This window comes from Nuphar pumila, chromosome 1, assembly GCF_984573655.1.
Source record: "Nuphar pumila chromosome 1, dmNupPumi1.hap1.1, whole genome shotgun sequence".
NCBI classification, from domain to species: Eukaryota; Viridiplantae; Streptophyta; class Magnoliopsida; order Nymphaeales; family Nymphaeaceae; genus Nuphar; species Nuphar pumila.
The window spans coordinates 8,010,365-8,038,152 of NC_143249.1; the positions used below are offsets into that span (position 1 = coordinate 8,010,365).

At 37.2% G+C, this 27,788-nt stretch overlaps 1 protein-coding gene across 1 annotated transcript in view; it reads right to left on the bottom strand.

Moving 5' to 3' along the window:
- Positions 1–752: 752 nt before the first annotated feature.
- The window catches only part of LOC149847866 (ankyrin repeat protein SKIP35-like), a 31,379-nt gene continuing 4,343 nt past the window's right edge, over positions 753–27,788 (bottom strand). The window contains exons 2-4 of the mRNA XM_090005290.1: positions 23,366–23,798; positions 1,652–2,251; positions 753–1,355 (exon numbers count right to left, since the gene is read on the bottom strand). Of these exons, the coding sequence (XP_089861416.1) occupies positions 1,137–1,355; positions 1,652–2,251; positions 23,366–23,798 (1,252 nt within the window). The 3' untranslated portion in view covers positions 753–1,136. The remainder of the gene's footprint in view (positions 1,356–1,651; positions 2,252–23,365; positions 23,799–27,788) is intronic.

The window sequence follows — 27,788 nt, forward strand, 5'->3', positions numbered from 1 at the left end:
CTGTACAAACCCCTTGGGGGAGCCTAGGTTGCTGGGCTTGGGGCCAGACATAATATGGCCGACTTTCATTATGTTTTTGGGGTTTGGAAGGCACATTGTACACTGTAACCTCTGGACACCCTGAATTTTTCTGAGTTGATTCTTGGAAGACCGATCAGAATCTGAACATTCTGAACAATAGAAATTTGAGGCAGCATGTGGATGTATTTCGTTCATGTTTGTTACTTTTATTTAAGAAACATAAATAGAAAATTTAGTTATTATAAATAAGAAAGATGAGTCATGGTGTTTGTTTATTTATTGTTTGTTATGCTTATGCCTTTTGTTGGTTTGCATTATCATTTAAAATGTAATATAGTTCGATTCAATAAAAGGCCTAAGAATGGAAACTAAAGTGGTTTAACAAAAGATCATTTAGGATCAGTTCTAAATTGCTTGAACTATGAGTTTAGCCAAGTCCAGCTCTTCAATCTCATATGGCTATATATAAATCCTCATGAATTTAAATAAAAAGCACATAACTGTTTGAATTGGAATCTATCTAAGCCCAAATTAGACAAAACATGAACTCACCAACTTTTAGCTTGGATCCTCATGGTTCATACAATATTAGATTCATGGTATCAATTTTTGGATCCACCAACCCTTTTTTCAAATTTTGGATCCACCAACTCTTTTTTCAATTTAAACCAACTTCAGTGTAATCCACATACATATGAATACAATGTTCAAAATAGTTTGCAATTTGAACAGCAATAATTTGTTTATTAGTATACAAATATTTATAAACACTATTTTTTTATAATAGTAACAGTAAATAATTCTAAAAATAGCCTATTAATTCCATTTTTTCACAGGAACAATTTTCCTATATTTCCTTGCAAACAGGAATAGTTTTCCAATATTTCCTTGCAAACCAAAACATATCAAAGCTAACCAAGGGGTTGTTCAAGATGCTTTACAAACAAGCCCAAGCATGGCTTGCGATGACAGATTTACTGAGCTTGAACGAGCTTATCCTGAGCTCGTTTACCATGGGAGAGAGAGAGAGAGAGAGAGAGAGAGAGAGAGAGAGAGAGAGAGATGAGCAGGGGGAAGGGGTCTGCAATAGGGAATGGTTTCATTACCAACAAAATTTACATGAATGCAGACGAACTAGTGCCGATTAAGAATGAAGGCAAGTGATGCTCTAGATTCGCAAGCAGATCATTCTTTGAGCGGCTAGCAATCTCATCGATGCTTCCATTCCCAAGCCTCCATACAGCCTCTACAAGCTGACCCCTCAACCATTGTGGTAACAGCTGCCCTCTAACTTCAATACATTCACTGTATAGTGAATAGTATGCAATCCCCACCTGCAAGATTCTCAATACATCAGACCATTCTGTATAGAGCCAACATGGTTTCATTCACATGATACAGAGCATGATCGGTATGCGTCAAAGACTAGAAATGCTGTTCACATGCAAACCAGACCGACTAGGCCAAGTTCCTATGCAAGAACCTGCATGGACCTTGACAACTTAGCTCAGCTCAGTTGTGTTGATTTGAATAATTTAGCAACTTGATCAATCCGGAAATGATTATATCGATGATACAACTGGGACAAATTTTTTCAGTTTATATAGGAACTAAGGACTTAAAAAGTTACCTGGAATTCCAAAGGCAAATCTGGAAGGTGAACTGGCGATGACCCCTTCATCATAACTCTGGCAATATTCAGATAGTGATCTTCACCAAATTTCCGTCCTTGAAGAAATGCATTCTTAGTCCACATCTTTGACAGGAAGGCTCTTAGCTCTGGTGTGACACCCTCATCATCTGATCTAGCGATGCGGTCTGCCACTTCGTACGTTGCCTCCGCGCTCTTCAGGAAGTTGGATTGCATGAGAAAAGCCACACCTGTTAAGGAGTTGCAGCTTCGTTCTCCTGCTGCCTTTATGATCTCTATCCCGAGAGTGGAGAGCATATTATGCGGAACGTGCTGTAACAGATAATCAGCTACTTCTATTTGGCAGCTGGAGGTTGCAGCCGTGAGAGCGAGACAGAGCTCCATATCTCTGCAACCTTTTTCAACAAACCAACGGACAACCTTCATGCATCCTCTTTCTGCTGCTCTCATGAGAGGCCCCAAGAATGCGGAAGCATGTCCCTCCTCCACTAGACATTCCATTGTGTGCATCTTGCAGAAATGAGATGCGAATCCCAGAGCAAGGTCTACATCAATATCCAGGCTATTCTGCTGAGCTATCTGAAAGCATGAAGCAGACTGTTCAAGATAATACTCAAAGAAAAAACTTCTCAACGCTGATCTAAGTTTTAGAGGATATGAAAGAGGTTTGCTAGTTTGTGATATCAGAAGAAATCCAACGAGTAATAGGAAATACACTACATAACTTGATTAAATGGCTTTGAAAACTTCTTAATGAGGAACATTGGTACAGCAACAAAACTAACCAAATCTAACATCACTAAGATTCAAAGACTTGTGTCAAGATTCTCAAATAACATACAATTTTGTCACGCTGATTCAGGTATTATTAGTGGAGGCACATGCAGAACAGACAAGAAGAAATAAAAAGATATGATCTTGAGGAACGGATTCAGTACACACGACACACAATCAATGCTCTCAACACTAACATCAACAGTCAAATTACCTAATAAAAATGAAAAAAAAACTTGGTTTGATGCTCTTAAAACACAAGGAACGACTACCAATGGAAAGTTAACTGGCCATTTAAGGTAGTGAAAGGAACAAATATGAATACAGAACTTGATCAAGCCTTCATAAGGAAGACATCTAGCTTTGATCCTGAAGGTGCAGCAAATCCAACTGGAAATAATAGCCAGAAGAATGACAATGGGAACTTATTACTATATCAACAATAAAAGTTTCTATTTATAGCGATATAAATGACACTGCTGCAATTACAATACAGTGGCGTAGAATTGGACCCATAAAATGATGCAACACTAAAAGCCCGAAAGCCTGAAAATCTTAATACTTGTTGTTCCCTCCAAAAGACCCCACAACAAACAATGCACACTTCACCTCCTCCCCCACTCCAGAAACAAAAGAAGTGGAACAGAGAGAGAATACTCTTCGTAAAAAGAACTATATAAGTTGGCCCCAAGAAAAGCTGTTGGAATCGTAAATAATCATGAACAAAATATGCACTTGAAAAGCATTGCAGCAAAAAAAATGCTTGCTTATCAAATGAAACTGATTGAAACCAAATTAACCACTCCTAGAGTAGCATACCATGGACATGGATCAGGTGTATGCAAAGGAACATGTGAAACAAAGGAGACACCCAACCTTCATAGAGTATGCTCCAAACTTCCTAAGCCTAAAGTCACATGAGAAAAAAAGAATGTTTGGACCCAACTGGCTTTAAATTCATTACAATGTTGCTACCCTGACACCCTCTTTAGTAATGCTTCTCAAAGAAATAAAGCCAACAAAAAAGCAAGCCAAAAAATGTGTGAAGCAAATCCTTCAAGTTTAGTCAAAGGTTGAGAGACCTTTAGTGGAACTGATAGCAGCCAGGCCCAAGACATTCATGTTGTATTATTTAGTGTTTTTTTATTGGATCTGGATATCCTTGTTAAATAAATGGGTTTGTCGATCCATGTCAGTAGAGGCAAAGGCAATTCAGGCAAGAATTTAAATTAACGTGCTTTATGGGGCCATTTTTGTCCTCTATTGGGTTTCATGCTCTTTTAGGGAAAAAAGGGGAATTGAGGAGACCTGGATAGGGGCCAGCCTGGCTCCCATTTGAATTTGCATTTTTTCTATAAAAGGTTCCTGCAATCTGGCATTTGATTTTTATCTGAATAACAATCTTCTGAGAGGTTTCCTTCTCCTTCTCACTCCCTCTCTCCTATCACCCCCTCATGCCCTTGCGTTCCTCATCAGCCTCACACGACCCTAGCATTCCTTCTCTACCCAGCACTTTTCCCTTGCACATCCCTATTGTCGCTACCCCCGTCTTGGCGACCTTCCCTGGTCAGCTCCTGTGATCCAGGATACTCTGACCCCAGTGTAGCAAACTACCTCAGGTTGGGTTTACCCGAACCAAACCCTATATGGTCCGGGTATGGTGAAAAATAATAAGACCCAGGTCCGATTAATACATGGACCTGGGTATAGTTTGTGAAATAAGCACAAACTGCCTTTCGTGGTGTGCTGGTCTTACCAACAGAAGGCCAACCTTAGAAGTATGGTATGTAAGTTGATAAATAAAGCACCACAAAACAAAGACAGTGGTAACTGCGAAAATTGGCAAATAAAAAATGGGATGTAGTTTGAGTTGCTATACAAAAAAGCCAAAAACAGAGGAGCTTTACAATAAAATATACAAGAAAAAAAGGTCAAAGCTCGAGCTTCCCCTTCACCCCCAACGAATTGCATAACAAATGACATTGGAACCCAAAAAGAGATTAAAAAAAAGTGGAAATGAATCACCGTGCATCCCAACCTCCTTTTTTTCAAGATTCAACACTTCTTGTAAATTCAAACATAGTTTGAATCAGGCCATTATCACAAGAAATCTTGATGAAGCAAAAGAACATTTCAGATACCTGAAAAGCTAAATGACCGAAACAACCTAAACATGGATTTGGAATATATGTTATTGATAACTAGGAAAACCAATAGTTCAAAAATACAAAATCAATAAGATCTATGTACACAGAGAATAAAAGGATCAGGTAGGCCCTCAGTCCGTAGCACTCGTCTCGGAGACATCCAGTAAAACTGGAGCTGATATAGAAAGATCACCATGGATTAAGTTGCAGTTTGCTGCAACTGAATACACGAAGAAGAAGAGGGATAGAGAAATGTTACAAAAAAAGGAAAAAAGGAAAAAAGGAAAAAGAGAGAGAGAGAGTCTAATAGTGTTACACAATGACCTGAGATGAGCTAATCCTTGTAAGCCGTCAGAACCAGTTCATTATAAACCAAAATAGACGGGCTACACAGATACCATTGCCGTTAAATATATATAGAGCTTACATATGATGATCTACAAAACAGGATGCAAGAGATCATTCACACCGATGTTTCTTCTAAAGCATTTGAATACCCTAGACTTGGCCTATATCAAAATGGTAATGAAGCACAAAAATGCTATTTATGCTTGAACAAAGGCAACATCAATGCCTGCCATCACAGTTCTAGCAAAAGAAGCTTACAGACACAGACCAGCCAAGTTTCAAAAGAGATAGCCCTAAAAAAATTTGTTTTCTTTAGTTACAAGGAAAAGGTTTAACATGCATGGTGAAGAGAAAAAGGAAAATACCCTGTATATGTTTCCAAAAAAACTTGTAGTTACAGAGTACACTTCAAAATTCTGAGTATTTGCTGACTAATCTATAATATATCAGCGAAATAACTAAATTAAAAACACTCAGTCTGACTCTTGCTTCTAAAATAGAAAACTAATTTTTCAAGCAAAAACCATCATCTAGTCGTTATCAAATGCACCGCCTACTTGAAAGAAATGGATCGGAGAAAATGGTTTCACAACAGCGCAGAGAGAGAGAATCGTTAAATGAGAGGGAGAGAGAAAAAAACAAAATAGAAGAGAAGGATGGCACCATGATGGAGCCGCCGAGAAATCGGGAAGAAGAAGGTGACGGACATCACCTTTGTTCAGCAGAAAGGGGACAGAGGGCAGAGTCGGGTGAGCTTCGGCAGGCCAGTAGGGGCGGCTGAGGAGGTCACTGGAATGGTGGTGGCGTCGAGCAGTGGCCAGCGAACAAATCGGACGAGGGGGAGTGGGGTGGCACAGGAAACAGAGAAAGAAAAACAGGAGTGAGGGTGGCACCAGCCAGGTGGTGGCCGAAGAAGGAGGTGATGCCGCAAAAGAAAGGAAATATTACTTACAATATACATTTACCATGCATATTTTTATCCTTCCATTCTTGTTGTATTCGGATGATCTCAAGGAGTTGATATCACACGGTTACAAAAATCAAGAAAAGATTGGCTGATATCACACGTTACTCAAATCAAGGAAAGGAGGATTGGCTGGAATCAAGAAAAATCGACTAAAATCAAGGAAAATGGTTTTACTTTTCAAGATAATTTGGAACAATATATATGTATTGTTTTCTACTTCTTTTTTTTATCAAGTGAATAAAATATTCAATATCTCATCCTTGATTCAACCTTTCTTTTATGGTATCAAAGCACTCAAGTGATGTTCCGGTATAACGGATAGCAGAAATGAAAGCGCATCAAGCCAAAATCCTGAAGAAATGGAGAGCCCGTTTTTTCTCCATCACTCGAACAACCCTGGCATGTCGCTAGTATCGCTACCATTGACTGGTGTCATGCTATGACTATGGCACTCTCTGCAAAAAATAAATTTAGATTCGTAGATGGGTCCATCAAACAACCAACCTCTCCCATCAAATCTCTTGCAGCCTGGGAACGTTGGCTTCTCAACTCATTGCATCCAGATCTATCCTCATGTGTCATCTACGTTCAAACTACTACTGAAGTGTGGACCGAACTTCGTGATCGATTTTCTCAATCAAATGCCCCGCACATATATCAGATCCAACAAGAGATCATAAATCTCAATCTCAAGCAGATGCAGACCTCCTTGGCAACTTACTATATAAAAATAAAGGGCCTATGGGATGAGTTGTCCACATACATGACTAGTCCTTCATATATATGCATAATGGTGAAGGTCGTTCATAAGCAGCAGAACCTGGAAAGACTAATGCAATTTCTAATGGGCTTAAATGAAAGATATAGTGTCATAAGAAGTCAACTGCTCTTGATGACACCATGGATGAATATATCCAAGGCATTCGCACTGCTAGTGCAAGAAAAAAGACAGCGTGATCTTAAGGTCACGTCTAACCAAGAACCAGTGGTAGCAATCGTAAATGGATCCAATACACAGATCAACATGGATCCAAGCAGAAATCAACAAAACCGCATTCGTCCAAAATGTGATCGCTGCGTAAAACTCGGTCATGTAAAGGCAAAATGTTTTTATCTCCATAGGTTCCCAAATTGATCTGGTACACCCTCCAATGCTCGTCAATGGAGTCAAGCTAGCGCTAACTCTGTGTCTTTCAAAGGCAACAAGTCTTGTTTCGTCCAAACCTCCCAACGACTTACCCAGGAACAACTTGATCAAATAGTCACTCGATAAATCTAGGTAATTCTAAACCAGCACCTGCGGTCAATCTAACAGGTAATTTTGATACTCCTTTTATCCATTCCATATCATCCGAAAATTGAATCACAGACACAGGTGCGACAGACTACATTACAAATTCATTGTCAAACCTAATACTTTCAATTCCCACCATTTTTCCCCTTATTGGATTACCAAACGGATCCTCTACACGCGACTCACATAGATAGTGTCCGGTTGGCGCCAAACATTCTCCTTTCGAGTGTTCTTTTTGTTTCAAAATTCATATTCAATCTCATTTCCGTGAGTAAATTAATTCAAGATCTGAAATGTGACGTTTTCTTTTATGATGATCATTGTGTTTTTTAGGACCATCTCTCTCTCGAAGAATATTGGGGTGGATAAGCGACATGGTCGACTATATATTTTTTAGATCGGTGACAACCTATCTTTAAGTAGTTCATCTTTTGATTCTAATATTTGGCACTTGAGGCTTGAGTATCTTTTAAATTCTAGATTACAAACTCTCATAAATTGTAATAAATTTCATGGTTGTTTTTCTCGCAATCATTGTGATATTTGTCATATGGCCAAGCAAACTCACCTTTCTTTTCTAATCCGGTCGATCTCTTCATCAAAACCTTTTCAATTAATCCACTGTGATATATGGGGCAGATATCAAACCACTTCGTTATCAGGAGCACAATACTTTTTAACCATAGTGGACCACTACTCTAGAACTACATAGGTTCATCTCATGCGGAATAAATCAGAAACCATAGTTCAGATCAAAGATTTTTTCTTACTAGTTGAAAACCAATTCAATAGCAAAATTCTAAGTCACTAATCTAACAATGGTACTTAATTTTTTTCAAATGATATGCAAAACTAAAAAAAAAAGCAGGGGGGGGGGGGGTTGATACTAACATAGCTGCATTGCGACCCCTCAACAAAACGGAATGGTTGAGCGCAAGTATAGAGATTTACTCAATGTTGCGAGAGCCTTGATATTTCAAGCCTCTTTACCCATTAAATTTTGGGGATAATGCGTTCTTACAACTGCATATATCATTAATCGCATTCATTCCAAACATTTAATGGGCAAGACGGCATATGAGTTACTTCATGGAAAGAACCCCGTTTATTATCACTTTCATGTTTTTAGGTGTCTCTGATATGCCCACAAGATTCATTATTCTCATAAATTTGATAATCGAGCATGCAAAGGAGTTTTTATAGGGTACCCATATGGTCAAGTTGGTTATCGTGTGTATAATCTTGAAACAAAAAAAACTGTTAGTCAAGATGTAAAGTTTTATGAAAATGTGTTTCCATTTCAAGATCATAATATTTATGATAAAGAAGAATGGCGAGTCCTACCCATATCCATATTCGAGCCTCAATCTTATGAGATCGAATAGCCTATTGGTGCTCAAGAAAATAAGATCCAAATCCTGAACCTTTTAATCATGAAATCCTTGAACTCACTCAAGTCTATATCCGAAGATCTGAAAGAATCCATCAACCACCACAACATCTCAAAGACTATAGTTGTTACACGGTTGCCCCCATACTACATTCAACTGACACAATAGAGAATGTTCGAAGTACGGATCATGAGTTATCCCAAGTCATATGTCACGATCATTTTTCAAAACAACATCATTCTTTTCTAAGTGCTATTTTTCAACACTCAGAACCCAAAACCTTTTCTCATGCATGCTATCGCTTCAGAGATTAGGGTGTTGAAAGATAAACATAGTTGGTCGATTATGGATCTACCTGTGGACAAACACCCTGTTGGTTGCAAATGGGTATACAAAATTAAACATCACTCTGATGGATTCATTGAGAGATATAAAGCTCGGCTAGTGGCAAAGGGTTACAGTCAAATTGAAGGCCTGAATTATAATAATACATTTGCAACCGTTGCCAAGTTGGTAACCGTACTATGTTTGGTAGCCATCGCAACAATAAAGAATTAGCATCTATATCAAATAGACGTCAACAATGCCTTTCTCTACGGGAACCTGGATGAAGAGGTGTATATGGACATACCACCAGGTTTTTCTGTTCAGGGAGAGCATAAAGTTTTGCAGGTTGCACAAGTCATTATACGCCCTCAAACAATCCTGTAGAAACTAGTTTGCCAAGTTGTCGACTTATCTACTTCAAGAAAGATTCTTACAATCTAAAGTTGATTATTCATTTTTCTCAAAAGCTACTAATAGGGCACACATTTTTGTTCTAGTTTACGTGGATGACATTATCATTGCAGGAGATGATGTTGTATACATAGAACAACTTAAGTCCCACATCAATCAACAATTCCGATTGAAAGACCTTGGACGACTCAAATATTTCTTCGGTAATGAAGTTGCAAGATAAAAAAGTAAAATTTTCTTATCCCAACGAAAATATGCTCTCGATATTCTACAGGATGTACAATATCTTAGGGTAAAGCCAAGCCAATTTCCCATAGAACCACATATCAAACTCGATAATGAAGATGGAGATTTGTTGGAGGATCCAGGGTCGCATAGGCACCTAGTGGGTCGGTTGTTATACCTGACTATAACCCGACTTGATATTATATTCGCGGTCAACATTTTAAGCCAGTTCAGTAGCAAGCCGCGACAGCCTCATATGGATGATGTCATGAGGGTCCTTCGATATATCAAGAGTTCTCCAGGACAAGGGATTTTGATGTCATCCACCAGTAAGATGCAAGTTGTTGGTTATTGTGATTCGGATTGGGCCTCTTGCCCAATGACCCGTAGATCCACATCAGGTTATTATGTCATGATTGGGGACAACCCTTGTTTCCTGAAAAACCAAAAAGCAATCTACGGTGTCACGATCATCGGCTGAATATCAATCCATGGCTCTAGCATGTTGTGAACTCACATTCTTGCCCAATGACCTGTAGATCCACATCCGGTTATTGTGTCATGATTAGGGACAACCCTGTTTCTTGAAAAACCAAAAAACAATCTACGGTGTCACGATCATCGGCTGAAGTCGAATATCGATCCATGGCTCTAGCATGTTGTGAACTCACATGCATCAAATATCTGCTGTTAGACTTTGGAATTGATCATTCTCAACCCATGATATTGCATTGTGACAACCAAGCAACAGTTCGTATTGCCGCCAATCCAATATACCACGAGCGTACCAAACATATCAAGATTGATTGTCAGTTCGTGCGATAGAAGATTTAAAGCGGACTAATTCAAACACAATTTGTTCCCACACATTCATAATATGCAGATTTTTTTACAAAGGCGCTTGGCACCGATCATTTCTCTCGTCTCAAGACCAAGTTCGATGTACTCAACTCTCACGCTCCAACTTGAGGGGGAGTAAAAGAAAGGAAATGTTACTTACCATGTGTATTCTTATCCTCACTTGATAAAAAAGAAGTAAAAAACGATACATATATACTGTTACAAATTATCTTAAAAAGGAAAACCATTTTCCTTGATTTTAGTTGATTTCTCTTGATTCCAACTGATCCTCCTTTCCTTGATTTGAGTAACCGTGTGATATCAGCCGGCCTTTCCTTCATTTTAGTAACTGTGTGATATCAGTTGATCCTCTTTTCCTTGATTTTAGTAACTGAATATAACAAGAATGGAACGATAAGAATATACACGGTAAATGTACATGGTAAGTAATATTTTCTTTCTTTTACTCCCTCTCAAGTTGGAGCGTGAGGGTTGAGTACACCAAACTTGGTCTTGAATCGAGAGAAATGATTGGTGCCAAGCGCCTTTGTAAAAAATATTACATATTATGAATGTGTGGGAACAAATTATGTTTGAATTAGTCCGCTTTGAATCTTCTATCACACGAGGTGACAATCAATCTCGATATGTTTGAGACGCTCGTGGTATATTGGATTGGCGGAAATATGAAGTGTTGTTTGGTTGTCACAATGCAGTATCATGGGTTGGGAATGATCGATTCCAAGGTCTAATAGTAGATATTTGATCCATGTGAGTTCACGACATGCTAGAGCCATGAATCGATATTCGACTTCAGCTGATGATCATCGTAGATTGTTTTTTGGTTTTTCAGGAAACGGGGTTGTCCCCAAACATAACACAATAACCGGATGTGGATCTACGGAACATTGGGCAAGAGGCCCAATTCGAATCACAGTAACCAACGACTTGAATCTTACTGGTAAATGACATCAGAATCCCTTGTCCTGTAGAACACTTGATATATCGAAGGACCCTCATGACAGGGTCCATATGAGGTTGTTGCAACTTGCTACTGAACTGGCTTAAAATGCTGACCATGTTAAGATATAGTTTATATATATATATATATAAACCGAAATACCCCTTAGGGGTATTCCGATCTTTTCACCAAATAGGCGTCAGCCCCGAATGAGCTGATATTTTATCTTTTTGCTTTTGTACTTTTATCTTTTTGCTTTTTTGTTTTTTAGCTTTTGTCTTTTTCTTTTTGCTTTTGTATCTTTTTTGTTTTTTGCTTTTGTCTTTTTCTGTGCAAAAGGGGCATCTCATATGACTGTTGGAGTTGCCCCAACAGTCACATGTTCAGCCCCTTATTCTCATTGTATTATAAATAGCCCCTTGGGCCATGTATAATTTTCAACTCTTTGGAGTGCCTTTTTATGCAATAACAATTTGTTAAGACCCTTGTGTGGGTGGTTTCGTTCATTCAATCAAGTATTCTACTTGATTGAAAGTGTGTTCTTACATGTGTATCGAATTTAATCCACTTCATTACATGGTATCAAAGCTTTGGTGATTCAAAGGCATTTTTGTAAAAGAAAGATCGTGAGGATATCAAGAGGAGGATTGTGGGCTTAGCGGATACAACAAATCAAGGATTGTTGCATCGAAAAGCGTGTCACTTCTCAAACAAGTCATGTATCTCTATCTTTCTCCATTCTCCCCATTGTCTCTTTCTTCTCGCATTGTAAAGAAATGGAAAATGAGAGAAAAGTTATAATCTCCATTCCCGTACGCCGAAACGATACAAACTATTTGATGTGGGCATCCATAGTAAAACACAATATATGAGAAAAGGGGTTATGGGGTTTAGTAGATGGTACCAAAAAAGAGCCCAAGTTCATTCTTACGAAAATTGAGAATGGAAAGGAGGTTGCTCTTCAAGGTGAGGAAATGGGTAAAGCCGTTTCCGATTATGAGAAAAAATGGAAATAGTGGAGGATGGGTCATTCCAAAATAATTGGATGGCTCATCAATAGTGTAGATATTCATAAATGCTCTAGCTTAGCAAAATTTGATTTTCCTAGTGATGCTTGGAAATATCTTAAGCACATGTATAGTCTTAAAGATATTGCCCACATATGCAATGTCCAAAATAAAGTAAGAACCATGACGCAAGGAGAGATGAATATTAGAGAATATTACAATGCTCTCTCTTTCCTATAGGATGAATTGGCTCTTCTTGAGCCAAAATGGCATTGCCTTCAAGATGTAGAACTCCGTGAACACCAAATTAAAACAGAGCATTTCTACTAATTTGTGAATGGGCTTAGGCCCGAATTTGAGGAAACAAAATCGGCTCTTCTTCACAGAGGTGTGCCATCCATAGTCAAAACTCTTGAAAAATTAACTATGGAAGATAATAGATTAAAGAAGCCATCCGCTTCAAAAGATGAAGAAACTGTACTTGCTATGTCCACACTAGGAATTACAAGCCTCCTCACTTTGTAAAGAATGAGAATGGGAGAAATCCCAATAACTATGAAAGAAGCGATAAAAGAGATCATGAATACAAAAAAGGTGGCAAAATCATATGTTATCATTGCTATGAACCGGGACACATCAAACTTTTTTGTCCCAAAAGAAAGAAGATCACTATGATGATAAGAGAGTTGCTTCGGTAGAAAGAAATGATGTAGACGACTCCAAATGCATTGACTCACTGTCTTTAGCTCAATTAATGGAGGCGCTACAACCAATGTTCAAAGGTCAAGCTTCTTCCTTCTCGGGGGCGGTCGTATCCACAAGTAGTGACCCTGGTAAGACTTCTTAGATCTTAGATTCCGGTGCCTTGTTTTATATGACTCCAAATGAGTCAATATTATTTGAATGTCATTCTAACCCAAATAATTCTTATATTTCAACCACCGACGGAACATCTTTAAAAATCAAAAGTTTTGGAATTTTTCAAAAACCACCAAACTTCCACATACCAAGTATTAGAGTTGTGCCAAAACTAAGTTTGAACCTTTTATCAGTTTCACAAATTACGAATTATGGTTGCAAAGTTTTATTTTCTTCTAATGATTGTTTAATACAGGATCTCCGGTTCGAGAAGCCGATTGGGCAAGGCCATAGAAGAGGAGATCTCTATGTAATGGACAGTCTTGAGTTATCAAAACAATCTTTTATAATTTTGTGGAAAAGAAAGATATAGAAAATTGGCACAAAAGACTAGGACATCCTAGTGTGACCAAATTACACTTGTTTCCATTTCTTATAGTTATAAAAAAAAAGAAATTGGTTTGTGAAGATTGCATTTTTGGCAAAATGAAAGCTTTGCCCTTTGAACAAAGACATTTTATACCAAAAAATCCTTTTGAGTTAATACATTCGAATGTGTGGGGACCGACTTCTGTTATATCTAAAGGTGGGGTATCATACTATGTTGTGTTTGTAGATGACTATACTAGACATTCTTGGATCTTTTTTCTTAAAAAAAAACAAGAAGTATTTGAATGCTTTAAAAAATTTTATTTCAATGTAAAGACTCAATTCAAAACCAACATTCAAATTTTTAGATCTGATTCAGGAGAGGAATTTGTATCAAAAGAATTCAAAAAAATTCTTGACCTAAATGGGATTATTCATCAAAAATCTTGCCCATACACTCCTCAACAAAATGGTCTAGCTGAAAGAAAGCATAGACATATTGTTAAAACCACTAGAACACTTCTTATATCAAGAAATGTTCCAAAAATGTTTTGGGCTGAAGCCGCTCTTACGACAGTTTATTTGATAAATAGAATGCCTTAAAAAACTATTAAAAATATATCTCCCATTGAAAAATGGTTTAAAATCTCCCCCGATTACAAAAGATTGAGTCTTTGGATGTAAATGTTTTATTCTTACCCATAAAAATGACAAACTTTCCCCAAAAGCAATCCCTTTGTTTTTCTAGGCTATGCTGAAAATAAAAAAGGATATCGATGCTATGACATGGAAAGAAACAAGTTACATGTTTCACGAAATGTTACATTTTTGGAAAATGAAGATGGTTTTAACAAAGAAAAAATCCAAGAGAACTATGATTATTCGATTCTTTTTTATCTTATCAATGAACATGATAGGTGTGAAAACATTCATAATGAGCATGAGAGTGAAAATGAATACACTCATGATGTAAGTGAAAATGTTGACAATGGTCTTGATAATATTGACTCACTTCATACTACCATACAAACATAATATTGACCCACTTCATACTACCATACAAACATACACTCTGCAGACCGAAGATCACCCACCATGTGCCTTAGAAAAATACTCTGCTAGTATTAGAAAATCAATAAGAATTTCCAAGGCCCCTAGTAGATTTGTATCTTACGATTCCTTTGAACAAAGATACCGAGCATGTTTAATGGCTATACACTCATATACTGAACCATCATCTTATTATGAAGCCAAAAACCATCAAGAATGGATTAAAGCGATGAATGATGAATTAAAAGCTTTAGAAAAAGTAAAAACTTGGGAAATTCAAACATTACCCAAAGGAAGGAAAACTATAGGGTGTAGATGGGTTTACAAAATTTAAACTAAATGGGATGTGACATTGAAAAGATATAAAGCTCGAATAGTAGCTAAGGGATATAGTCAAGAATATGGAATTGACTATAATGAAACCTTTGCCCCAGTTGCTCGAATGTTGTCGGAATCCTTATATCTATAACATCAATTCAAAAATGGCCTATTTTTCAAATGGATGTAAAAAATGTCTTTTTGAATGGTAATTTAGATGAAGAGGTCTACATGGAGCCTTCACCAGGTTTGAATTTAGCACTTGGAAAAACTCTTAGGTTACGAAAAACCTTGTATGGATTAAAACAAACTCTCAAAGTTTGGTATGATAGATTTAGTAATCTAATGACTCAACTTTATTTTAAATCTTGTTTTACTGACACTGCATTGTTTGTTAAGTCTTCCAATGCAGGGATGGTCATACTGCTACTCTACGTGGATGATATGCTAATCATAGAAGGTGATAAGCAGGGCGTAAATCATATCAAAGATGTGCTTAAAGACAACTTTGATATGACAGATCTTGGTTTTTTAAGATATTTTCTTGGTATTGAAGTGGCTTAATCACCTCGTGGTTATTTTTTGTCACAGACTAAGTATGCAACAGAGATTATTGAGAGATCAAGACTCTCAGATGAGAAACGAGTTGAGACTCCAAAGGTCATAAATGCAAAAATGAAAAAGGATGATGGAGAACCTTTGCAAGATCCAACCTCATACAGACAATTGATTGGAGCTTTGTCTTACCTTTCTATTACTCGTCCTGATATTTCTCATGTTATTCATTCAGTCAGTTAATTTTAGCATGCTCCCACTACAGTACATATGAGTGTTGTAATGAGAATTATTAGATATATTAAGAACTCTATAAATTATGAATTGTTTTTGTCATCCTCATTAGAAGTCATTGCGTACTCAAACTCTGACTGGGGAGGGGATGTGAATGATAGACGCTCAACTAATGGTTTATGTGTTTTTGTAGGTGACTCTCTGATCTTATGGCGATGCAAGAAGCAACAAAAGGTCTCTCTCCTCAACTGAAGCTGAATATCGTGCCATGACAACCACCACGTCAGAGTTAGTGTGGCTCCGACAATTACTGGAGGACTTGGGAATCCATATCAAAGAACCCTCCAAATTGTGTTGTGATAACAAGAGCATTGTGTATATTGCAAGCAACCATATGTTCCATGAGAGGACAAAACACATTGAAATGGATTGTCACTATTTTCGTGAAGAATTTTTGCGAAAGACTATCACATTGCCCTATGTTTCAGCAGAGTATCAACTAGCGGATTTCTTCACCAAAGTGCTTCCGTCACCCAGATTTCACTTTCTACTTGGCAAACTCTCGGTTGTTCCACCATGAGTTTGAGGAGGGGGGGTTAAGATATAGTTAATATATATATATATATATATATATATAAACCGAAATACCCCTTAGGGGTATTCTGGTCTTTTCACCAAATAGGCGTCAACCCCTAATGAGCTGATATTTTATCTTTTTGCTTTTGTACTTTTATCTTTTATCTTTTTTGTTTTTTAGCTTTTGTCTTTTTCTTTTTGCTTTTGTATCTTTTTTGTTTTTTGCTTTTGTCTTTTTCTATGCAAAAGGGGCAGCTCATATGATCGTTGAAGCTGCCCCAACGGTCACAGATGTGACCGTTGGGTGTAGCCCCAACAGTCACATGTTCAGCCCCTTATTCTCATTGTATTATAAATAGCCCCTTGGGCCATATATATTTTTCAACTCTTTGGAGCGTCTTTTTATGCAATAACAATTTGTTAAGACCCTTGTGTGGGTGGTTTCGTTGATTCAATTTCTACTTGATTGAAAGTGTGTTCTTGCATGTGTATCGGATTCAATCCACTTCATTACAGACCGCGAATACAATATCAGGTTGGGTTATAGTCAGGTATAACAGCTGACCCACTAGGCGCCTAACGACCCTGAATCCTCCAACAAATCTCCTTCATTATTGAGTTTGATATGTGGTTCCATGAAAAAATGGCTTGGCTTTATCCCAAGATATGCCATATCCTGTAGAATATCGAGAGCATATTTTCATTGGGATAAGAAACTTCCACTTTTGAATCTTGCAACTTCAATGCCGAGAAAATATTTGAGTCGCCAAAGGTCCTTCAATCGGAATTGTTGATTGATGTGGGACTTAAGTTGCTCTATGTATGCAACATCATCCCCTGCAATGATAATGTCATCCATGTAAACTAGAACAAAAATGTGTGCCTCATTAGTAGATTTTGAAAAAAATGAATAATGAGCTTTAGATTGTGAGAATCCTTTTTGAAGTAGATGAGATGACAACTTGGCAAACCAGTTTTTAGAGTATTGTTTGAGGCTGTATAATGACTTATGCAACTTGCAAACTTTACGCTCTCCCTAAACAAAAAAACCTAGTGGTAAGTCAATATACACCTTTTCATCCGGGTCTCCGTGAAGAAAGACATTGTTGATGTTTATTTGATATAGATGTCAATTCTTTATTGTTGCGATGGCTATCAAACATCGTACAGTTGCCAACTTGGCAACGAAAGAAAATGTCTCATTATAATCCAAACCTTCAATCTGAGTGTAGCCCTTTACCACTAGGCAAGCTTTATACCTCTCAATGGATCCATCATAGTGATGTTTAATTTTGTATACCCATTTGCAACCAACAGGGTATTTGTCCACAAGTAGATCCATAATCGACCAAGTATGGTTCTCTTCCAACGCCCTAATCTCTGAAGCCATAGCATCATGCCAACATTGAAACTTCATGGCATGAGAAAAGGTTTTGGGTTCTGAGTATTGAGAAATGACACTTAGAAAAGAACGACATTGTTTTAAAAAAGATAGTAACATATGACTTGAGACAACTCATGATCCATACTGCAAACATTCTCTCTCATGTCGGTTGAATGTAGTATGGAGAAAACCATGTAACAACTATAGTCTTTGAGATGTTGTGGTGGTTGACAGATTCTTTCGGATCTTCGGATATAGCCTTGAGTGAGTTCAAGGGTTTCATGATTAAGAGGTTCAGGATTTGGATCATGGATCTTATTTTCTTGAACACCAATAGGTTATTCGATCTCATAAGATTGAGGCTCGAATATGGATATGGATAGGACTCGCCATTCATCTTTATCATAAATATTATGATCTTGAAATGGAAACACATTTTCATAAAACTTTACATCTCGACTAACAGTTTTTTTTGTTTCAAGATTATACACATGATAACCAACTTGACCATATGGGTACCCTATGCAAACTCCTTTGCATGCACGATTATCAAATTTATGAGAATAATGAATGTTGTGAGCATATCACAAACACCTAAAAACACGAAAGTGATCATAAACGGGGTTGTTTCCATGAAGTAACTCATATGGCGTCTTGCCCATTAAATGTTTAGAAGGAATGAGATTAATGATATATGCAGCTGTAAGAACGCATTATCCTCAAAACTTAATGGGTAAAAAGGCTTGAAATATCAAGGCTCTCGCAACATTGAGTAAATCTCTATACTTGCGCTCAACCATTCCGTTTTGTTGAGGGGTCGCAACGCAGCTATGTTAGTGTTCAACCCCATTTTTTTTTTAAGGTTTTGCATATCATTTGAAAAAAATTCAGTACCATTGTTAGATCAGTGACTTAGAATTTTGCTATTGAATTGGTTTTCAACTAGTAAGAAAAAATCTTTGATCTGAACTATGGTTTCTGATTTATTCCGCATAAGATGAACCTATGTAGTTATAGAGCAGTGGTCCACTGTGGTCAATAAGTATTGTGCTCCTGATAACGAAGTGGTTTGATATCTGCCCCATATATCACAGTGGATTAATTGAAAAGGTTTTGATGAAGAGATCGACCGGATTAGAAAAGAAAGGTGAGTTTGCTTGGCCATATGACAAATATCACAATGATTGCGATGAAAACAACCATGAAATTTATTACAATTTATGAGAGTTTATTTAAAAGATACCCAAGCCTCAAGTGCCAAATATTAGAATCAAAAGATGAACTACTTAAAGAAAGGTTGTCATCGATCTAAAAAATATAGAGTCGACCATGTCGCTTACCCACCCCAATATTCTTCGAGAGAGAGATGGTCTTAAAAAACACAATGATCATCATAAAAGAAAACGTCACATTTCATATCTTGAATTAATTTACTCACGAAAATGAGATTGAATATGAATTCTGGAACAAAAAGAACACTCGAAAGGAGAATGTTTGGCGCCAACCGGACACTATCTATGTGAGTCGCATGTGTAGAGGATCCGTTTGGTAATCCAATAAGGGGGAAATGGTGGGAATTGAAAGTATTAGGTTTGACAATGAATTTGTAATGTAGTCTGTCGCACCCGTGTCTGTGATTCAATTTTCGAACGATATGAAATGGATAAAAGGAGTATCAAAATTACCTGTTAGATTGACCGCAGGTGCTGGCTTAGAATTACCTAGATTTATCGCAGCGACTATTTGATCAAGTTGTTCCTGGGTAAGTCGTTGGGAGGTTTGGAGGGGACAAGACTTGTTGCCTTTGAAAGACACGGAGTTAGCGCTAGCTTGACTCCATTGACGAGCATTGGAGGGTGTACCAGATCAATTTGGGAACCTATGGAGATAAAAACATTTTGCCTTTACATGACCGAGCTTTACGCATTGATCGCACTTTGGACGAATGCAGTTCTGTCTATTTCTGCTTGGATCCATGTTGAAATGAGTATTGGATCCATTTACGATTGCTACCACTGGTTCTTGGTTAGCCGTAACCCTAAGATCACGTTGCCTTTCTTCCTGCACTAGCAGTGCGAATGCTTTAGATATATTCGCCCATGGTGTCATCAAGAGCAGTTGGCTCCTTATGACACTATAACTTTTATTTAAACCCATTAGAAATTGCATTAGTCTTTCCAAGTTCTGTTGCTCATGAACGACCTTCACCGCTCTGCATGTATACGAAGGACTAGTCATATATGTGGACAACTCATCCCACAGGCCCTTCATTTTTATATAGTAAGCTGCCACGGAGGACTGTATGATCTCTTGTTGGATCCAATATATGCTCGGGGCATTTGATTGAAAAAATCGATCACGGAGTTCGGCCCACACTTCAACAACAGTTTGAGTGTAGATGACACTTGAGGACAGATCTGGATGCAACGAGTTGAGAAGCCACGATAGGATCATGTTGTTGCAACGTTCCCAGGCTGCAACAGATTTGATGGAAGAGGTCGACTTTTTTATAGACCCATCTACGAATCCGAATTTATTTTTTGCATAAAGTACCATAATCATGGCACGACACCATTTCGTATAGTACTAGCAACATGCCAGGATTGTTTGGGTGATGGAGGAAAAACGGGCTCTCCATTTCTTCAGGATTTTGGCTTGATGTGCTTTCATTTCCACTATCCATTATACCGGGACGGTCACTGGACAACACCAACGGTGGTTGGAGGAGGAAGTAGGTGAGGGGGGCAGAGGAAGTGGTGTCGTGTGAGAGTTTTGTTTTATCAAAAACCATATGGGGGTATGGTTTAAATAGAAAATAAAATGGGTCTGAGTCGGATCCGATCCAATTCCAAACAAAGGGGTTGCGAACTAGGCCTAGTTAGCCCAATTTGTGGCTAACTAGGTCCAGTCTGGTTCCTTGAATCAAATCCCCAGGGAGCCTAGACACTTGGCTGGGTCCAAGATGCCAAGTGTCTAGCTGAGGCAGATCCAAAAAGACCAAAATACCCCAACAACCAAATATGCCCAAATTACCCTTGGGTCAAACAGAAAAATGGTCGAAAATAGCTTTTTCGTAGTTGACTTTCTCGATCAACTCGGAGTTGACAATTTTATCCATTATGATCAAAATACCCCGACAAATTCCAAAAAAGCCATGTCCATGAAACTTGCCGAGCAAACTTGTTTCAACTCAGTTTCCGACAAAACAAAGACCTTTCTTCTCGAAGTTTCAATACGAACATAGCTATAAATTCAATTTATTAAATATGCTTTCAAAATTACCATCCTCTAGATATTATAAAAGTAGGGAAAATACCAAAAAATGTTCCTCTAATGTTCCAACTAATATGAAAAATTCTCATGGTGCTCCTTAGTCTATTTTACCTTTACTTTCTTAAATTTAAATTTCACTATATCCTAATATTATTTTATTAGGTGAATGGGTTTGGATCCCTAGTTGGTCCAAATCCAAATTTGTATTATATATATACATAATATCATATAATTATTAGGGTATCCATTCAAATCCACATTGATCCAAATATTCCTTTTATTATTATATTGTTAGTTATAATTTTTTTTTTCTTCTCATTTTAAGGATCTTCAAGATGAATTCGGTTGGATCCATATGAAATAACTTTCTTGTCGGTATCCTGGATTTTATTTAGTCTTCTTTCTGGATTGGATCCATTAAATGGATCTAAAAGAAATCGAGTAGCTTTGGATTCTTTCATTATTCATAACTTACATTTGATCTGAAAAATCACAAAATATAAAAAGAATTGAATAAATAAAATATCAGGTGAATGTTTCTACATACGTGAATTTCTTCTAATATTTATTTAAAATTTATAAAAAAATTGTGATTGGTACAGTTAGGGTTGTCAAACGGGTCAGGTTTTGTTTCGAATACCTGACCCAACACAGGTTCATATTATTGGGTTTGGCAAAAAATTGAAAGATCTGTAAGGTTGTATTGTATTGTTACCCGTATCAATCGGGCCCAAAATAAGATGCATATTGTATCGTAAAAAATCATAATTTTTAATAAAAACATTTCAAAAAATTCTAAAAAAAATCAAATGATGAATTATACAAAATACAACAATAAAATCACATATGAAGCATTTATGTCTCTATGAGCCACATAAGACATCATCAAACATCCACTATCTCACAAGAACAATGCAAAATATTAAATATCTTGCAATTAAGAACATGTCACTCATACTTTCATATTACATAAACAAATATTATGACAATAGTTGCACTCAATTTTCAATCATTACTTGAGTGCCCCATTTCCATGCCATCACTTCCTTGAGTGAAAAAATGGTGAAAATGCCCTTTTACTTTAGCAAATTGCAAAAACCCTCTTCCTTACACACAGATCAACCCCCAAATCACTCTCACGAGTCCTAGCGTGTGTTAATACCTCTCTAATGGATTATACACAAATGAGGGAGTCGACCCACAAGAGGTATTTAAAACCCAAAACTGCAAAATTATGATTCAACCATTTTTTAAGTGTGTTCACCCTGTATCGTTAGATACAATACGATACGGTTCCGTATTTGATGATACATACGATATAGATATGATACACACTCGTATCACAATACCGGCATGTATTGTATCAATATTCCTCATAATAACAATACGTATTGTACGATGCATACATGTAATTGGGTTTGGGCGCAAATTTTCAAACCTGAATGGATTCGAGTCCAGGTATGGTTAATGTGCAAAAGCCTCATGTCAAGTACCTGACCCGATAAAAGCATATTTCAGGTTTGGCATTCGGGTTGGATATCCGACCCATTCCTTCATGAATGCTAAAATGGATCCTCTTAAAAAAAGCATATGCTGAAAATCAAACACAGCCCTTGTCTAACAGCTGAATGCTTCCCCACTATAAGACCACTTCTTTGCTGGTAAAAGCAGGAAAAACCCCAACATGGTTTGCATGGTCGGGTATGGGATAATATTCATTAGATAATATTCAGTACGGGATTCTGAAAATTAAACCTGGTCGGGTATGGGATCTCAGATATTTGACCCGAAAAATACCCAAACCTGAACCCGCCTATATATTATATGGTCGGATCTGGGAAATGTAAATGGGACAGGAACCCAACCCATTGACAACCCTAGTGGACAAAGAAGGCCAAACAAAGGTATTTTATGTCACAGTCACTGTTACTGGTCTCCATAGAGATGTTAATAGATCGGCTATCATACACTATGGTATGTCAATGTTCTACATGATATTGTTGAAACAAACAGAAATTGGTAGATCTCAAGTCCAAATTATAAGTATGTCAATTCTCAAAAGAAAGCTTCAGAGTTCAAAATTGTGAGAATAAGAACAAGAAACCGTTGATTGTTGTTGTCAATGATCAAATTTGACACTAAAACTTGAATAAAGAATTTTATGCAATATAAACCTGCAATTTTGATACTCACATGAACATGCAGCAGAAAATAGAAAAAACTTAAAGAAAATCTCGAGCATAGGAAAAGATAAGAAACCCAGAAATTTTTATCCTAACATAGTATAGGTGTGTAGCAATAGTAAATGACACTTTTGATGTCATAATGCACCATTTTCTATCTGTAGCAACTAAAATATAACCATGGTAATGTCCACATTTTACCTGTAACAGAATGCGAACAAGTTCAGTGCTTCCAAAACGAGATGCTTCAAGAAAACACTGGTTGACATTATCTGCACCCCATTCTACCAACAATCCAAGTAACACCTGCATTGCTCTTGATGCAACCCCGGAAGCCCAACAAGGATCAATGGCACTAGAGAAAAGAGTAAGAGGAAAGCATGCAGCATCAAAGGCCTCAGCAAAGTCCTTCCCTGTCAGTTGATCACCAGCCATATCTAAGAAGGACTTGAATGCAGACAGCTGAAGCTGTAGTTCAATAGCTGATCCATGATGCATTTTGTTTTTGTTTCTAGAATTACGGTAATGAAAGCTAATACATTTCAGAGCCCATTCTGTGAATTTCTGGACTTTGGCAGCACTTTCAGCCTTCAAAATCTCATCACTGTTACATTCTTCAAGACGTTCACCCAGCCTGATGTTCACAAATTGCAGTAAGAATTTCAACAAGTGAAAACATAATATTGTAATATGGTGCTTCTCATATATGCAGTTCAGTGATGTAACATCTTGAAACAGCATGAGCTGATGGAAAATAGTGCCTTCTATATGCACCACAATAAGGCTCTTTATCACTTTTTGCTCAAAAAGAAGGTAAACAAATCTTTGATTGCTTCAACAATGTGAAAAACTAATTCCACGGGAATAATTATTTATGAGAATGCCATTAAAGATGGTTTGGATACATTGGGCTTGCATGGATGCCTATTACTGCACCAGTAAGAAAGGTTGACATGGTGCAAGTGGCAGGAATTAGGAAAGGAGGAAAGCTATTGAAGACTTGGAAGGAAGCAACTAGAGGTGATATGAAGAATTGTAAGGTGACCGAAGTTGTAGCTCTAAGTAGGAAGGGATGGAGAAACAAGATTCATAAAGCTGGCCCCATGGATAAGGATTGATGACGATGAATTTTCTTAGAAAAACGCAAACCCTCAAAGGCATTTGCATAGTCCCAAACACTGACAAAAGAGTTCAAGGTCAGTAGAGTTGGTTCTTGAAGAACCAAATGTGCGAAAGTCGGGAGGCAAACCCTCAAAGGCATTTGCATAGTCCCAAACATTGACAAAAGAGTTCAAGGTCAGTAGAGTTGGTTCTTGAAGAACCAAATGTGCGAAAGTCGTGAACTTGTCATGATTTAGCTGCGCCAGTTTTGTGAACGCTCAAGAGTTTGTTGATTCTTGTAGCTAAATTGATCATTTTAAGGGGTAAGCTCTTCTAGGTCTGAGTAATGGTCCCTTCTCATGGTCAGCATGAAGAGAAATGTAACTATCTGTTGTTCCTGCTGATGGTTAAGAAAATCTGTGCATATGTGGTCTGCATGGATAGATAGAGTTGGTGTGTTTTAGATTAAATAATTTTTTAATATCAGTGACAAAAACAATGCTATGGAGATCCAGAAAATGCAGCAAGTAAGTGGATTGAACCAGGTTGGAAGCAGCAGTAGTAGCAACGACAACAACAACAATAAAACTATAGCACTGTAGGGGCTATAGGGCCTATCAGGAGTTGAAGATGAGAGAGAACCTTCAGGAAGTACAGGAGTAGACAAGGCAGCATGCAGCAAATTTTGTGGGGAACAATGTTGTGTGTGTATATATTGTGCCACTTGGTGAATAATCATGGCTTTGCCTCTGTTTAAAAAAGGGTCTGTTTGTGTCTTGGAAACCTGGAGTTTTCTGCAGAAACTCATGGATTTCCACGGGTCCCACCGTGGCAAAGCAACCCAAACAAAAATACACACGAAAGAAGAAAAGGTTGGACTCCAAATTTGAGGCTTTCAGTGATTTGAAAACTTGTTTGATTTTAGGCAATCAAACAGATAACCCCATCCAGAGTATTCAATCCCAATGACAGAAACAAGAGGTTAAATGAATGATAATAAAGTGCTTTCTAGCTACTGGAGAACAGGTGTGGTTTCAGACATTCATCAAATGTCCATTGTAATGAAACAAGAAAGAGTACAATCAATGATAAGGCCACTAAAGGCATACAAGAAATAAAATGATGTGCACAAGCACTAGTCCACCAAGGGACAATACACAAGCCACTTAAGGGCAAATACAAGAGTTCAAATTACACTCACAATAGCCACTAATGGGCAAGCACAAGAGAGCAAAACACTATAAAAAATTAAGATTTATTCACTAGCAATGATTAAGAAAAGCATGCAAATAACATGGGAGCTATGTCACATGGGTGCGGGTACGGGTACAGGTGCAGAGCAATTTCAAAATTTTTGGACATGGGGACACGGCTATATATATTTTAATATATATATATAACAATAATAAGACTGTCAAAGTTGTGCCCATTAGGGGACACGACTATATATATAACAATAATAAGACTCGGCTATATATTTTTTTTTAATATATATATATATATATATATATATAAAAAGATCATTTTTTTTAGTTTTGATACGTCTTTTGCCCTAAAAATGAACAAAAATAGACTCGATCAAAGTTGACTGAGTCCAAAATGTGGATGGACTCAGCCCCGGTGCGTTGACCGAGTCCGACACTTGGTTGACCGTGTCCACCCCATGCCGGAAGACGCACCCGTGTCGGGGCGTGTCGACGTGGGTGCGTCGACCTTATAGCTGAGTCTGTGTGACTTAGCATGGGAGAGATCCCATATTTATAAGGGAAACATGCACTAAAGAGGGGCTAACCAACTAGCCATTGGGCTAGTCCAATAGCTAGTTCCCAACGGCTAGAACAAAAGAATAAAAAAACAAAAAAAGAAAAAGAAAATAAATGTACAAAAGTGCCCTAATGAGAACAACCTATTACAAATAGTAAAAAGACAAAAATGCCCCTAATGGGCATAACCTATTACATGTACAAATCAGCCAAAAAATAAATATATACACACATATATAGTATGTATGTATATAAGTATGTATATACATATGTATATACTTATGCAATTTAACATTCCATAAATTTACGATGTGACAACCGAAACTTTGCCAAGAAGAGAAATAAAACGAGGTGAAGGTAAGACCTTAAGAAAAAAAATCCGTTAGCTGACATTCGAAAGTTACATAAGGCAATTCAATTGTTTCTCTCAAGTATTCTTCTCTGACATAATAAGAGTCCATCTCTATTTTGGTTTGTTCATGAAAGGTGTGGTTGCTCGCAATGTAAACATTTTTTTTTGTGGAAACACAACTTCTAAGGACTAAAAATGACGACTCTCATATCTTTGAGAAGACTTTTCAGCCAAATAATCTTCATAGTTGTTGTCATACACGATATTCAACTTCCGTTGATGATAAAGAGAATGTGTCATCTTGTACCTCCAAGATATTAGAGTCACCTAAAAACACACAAAATTCAGTAATTGAGACTTTCAAAAGGAATTTATCTTTAATTTGCATTAGTATAAGAAATCCTTTGGATATAGTATTTTTTATGTATCTATATCCTAAAAAGGCACTCATATGCACTGGTTGGTGCATGCTAAAACCGGTTTGCTGAATGAACATAAACAATGTTCGGTTTTGTAATGAACAAGTTAGAGACCCGAACAGTTGTTGATATGATGTTGGATCTTCAAGAAGAGTTTTATCTTCCAGTCTTAATTTCATATTAACAACCTCCAACATATCTACTTTCTTGTCATCTGATATTCCTGATTTGACAATAATATATGTAGCCAACTTCATTTGAGATAGAATATATCCTCTGGGAGAGTACGACACTTTTATACCTAAAACATATCTCAAATAGCCAAGATCAAACATGTCAAAATGTTTTTTAAGAATTATTTTAATTTCATAAACTCCCCTTTTATCACTTCCTATAATGATCATATCGTTCATGAACAATAAAAGAATAACGACGTTAGAACCTGTATCTTTGACAAAAGAACAATGCCAGTATAACAAGATCTATAACCCAAATTTAACATCACCTTTCTAAATCTATCATACCAAGCTTTAGGGGCATGCTTAAGGCCATATAAAACTTTTTTCTCAAACAAAGAACTTTTTTTCACTCGATCTCAAGACCGAGAGGAGGATCCATGTACATTTCCTTATTTAGGTCATCATTCAAGAATACATTCTTAACATATAGTTGGTAGACAAACCACTTCCTAATAGATGCTAAGACAATAAGAGTCTTTATACTAGTCATATGTGCTACGGGTGCGAAGGTTTCCTTGTAATCAATACCATACTCTTGAGAGTAAGCTTTGGCCAATAACCTAACCTTATATCTTTATAAAGATTCACCCCTTTTAGTTTTAACCATGTAAACCCACATGCATCTTATAATCTTTTTTCCTATAGGTAGAGATTGAATTTCTCAAGTTTTTTCTTTTTCTATGGTTCTTAATTCTAGATTCATGGCATCTACCCATTTGGGAATAACTTTGGCGCCATTGTAGGTTGAGG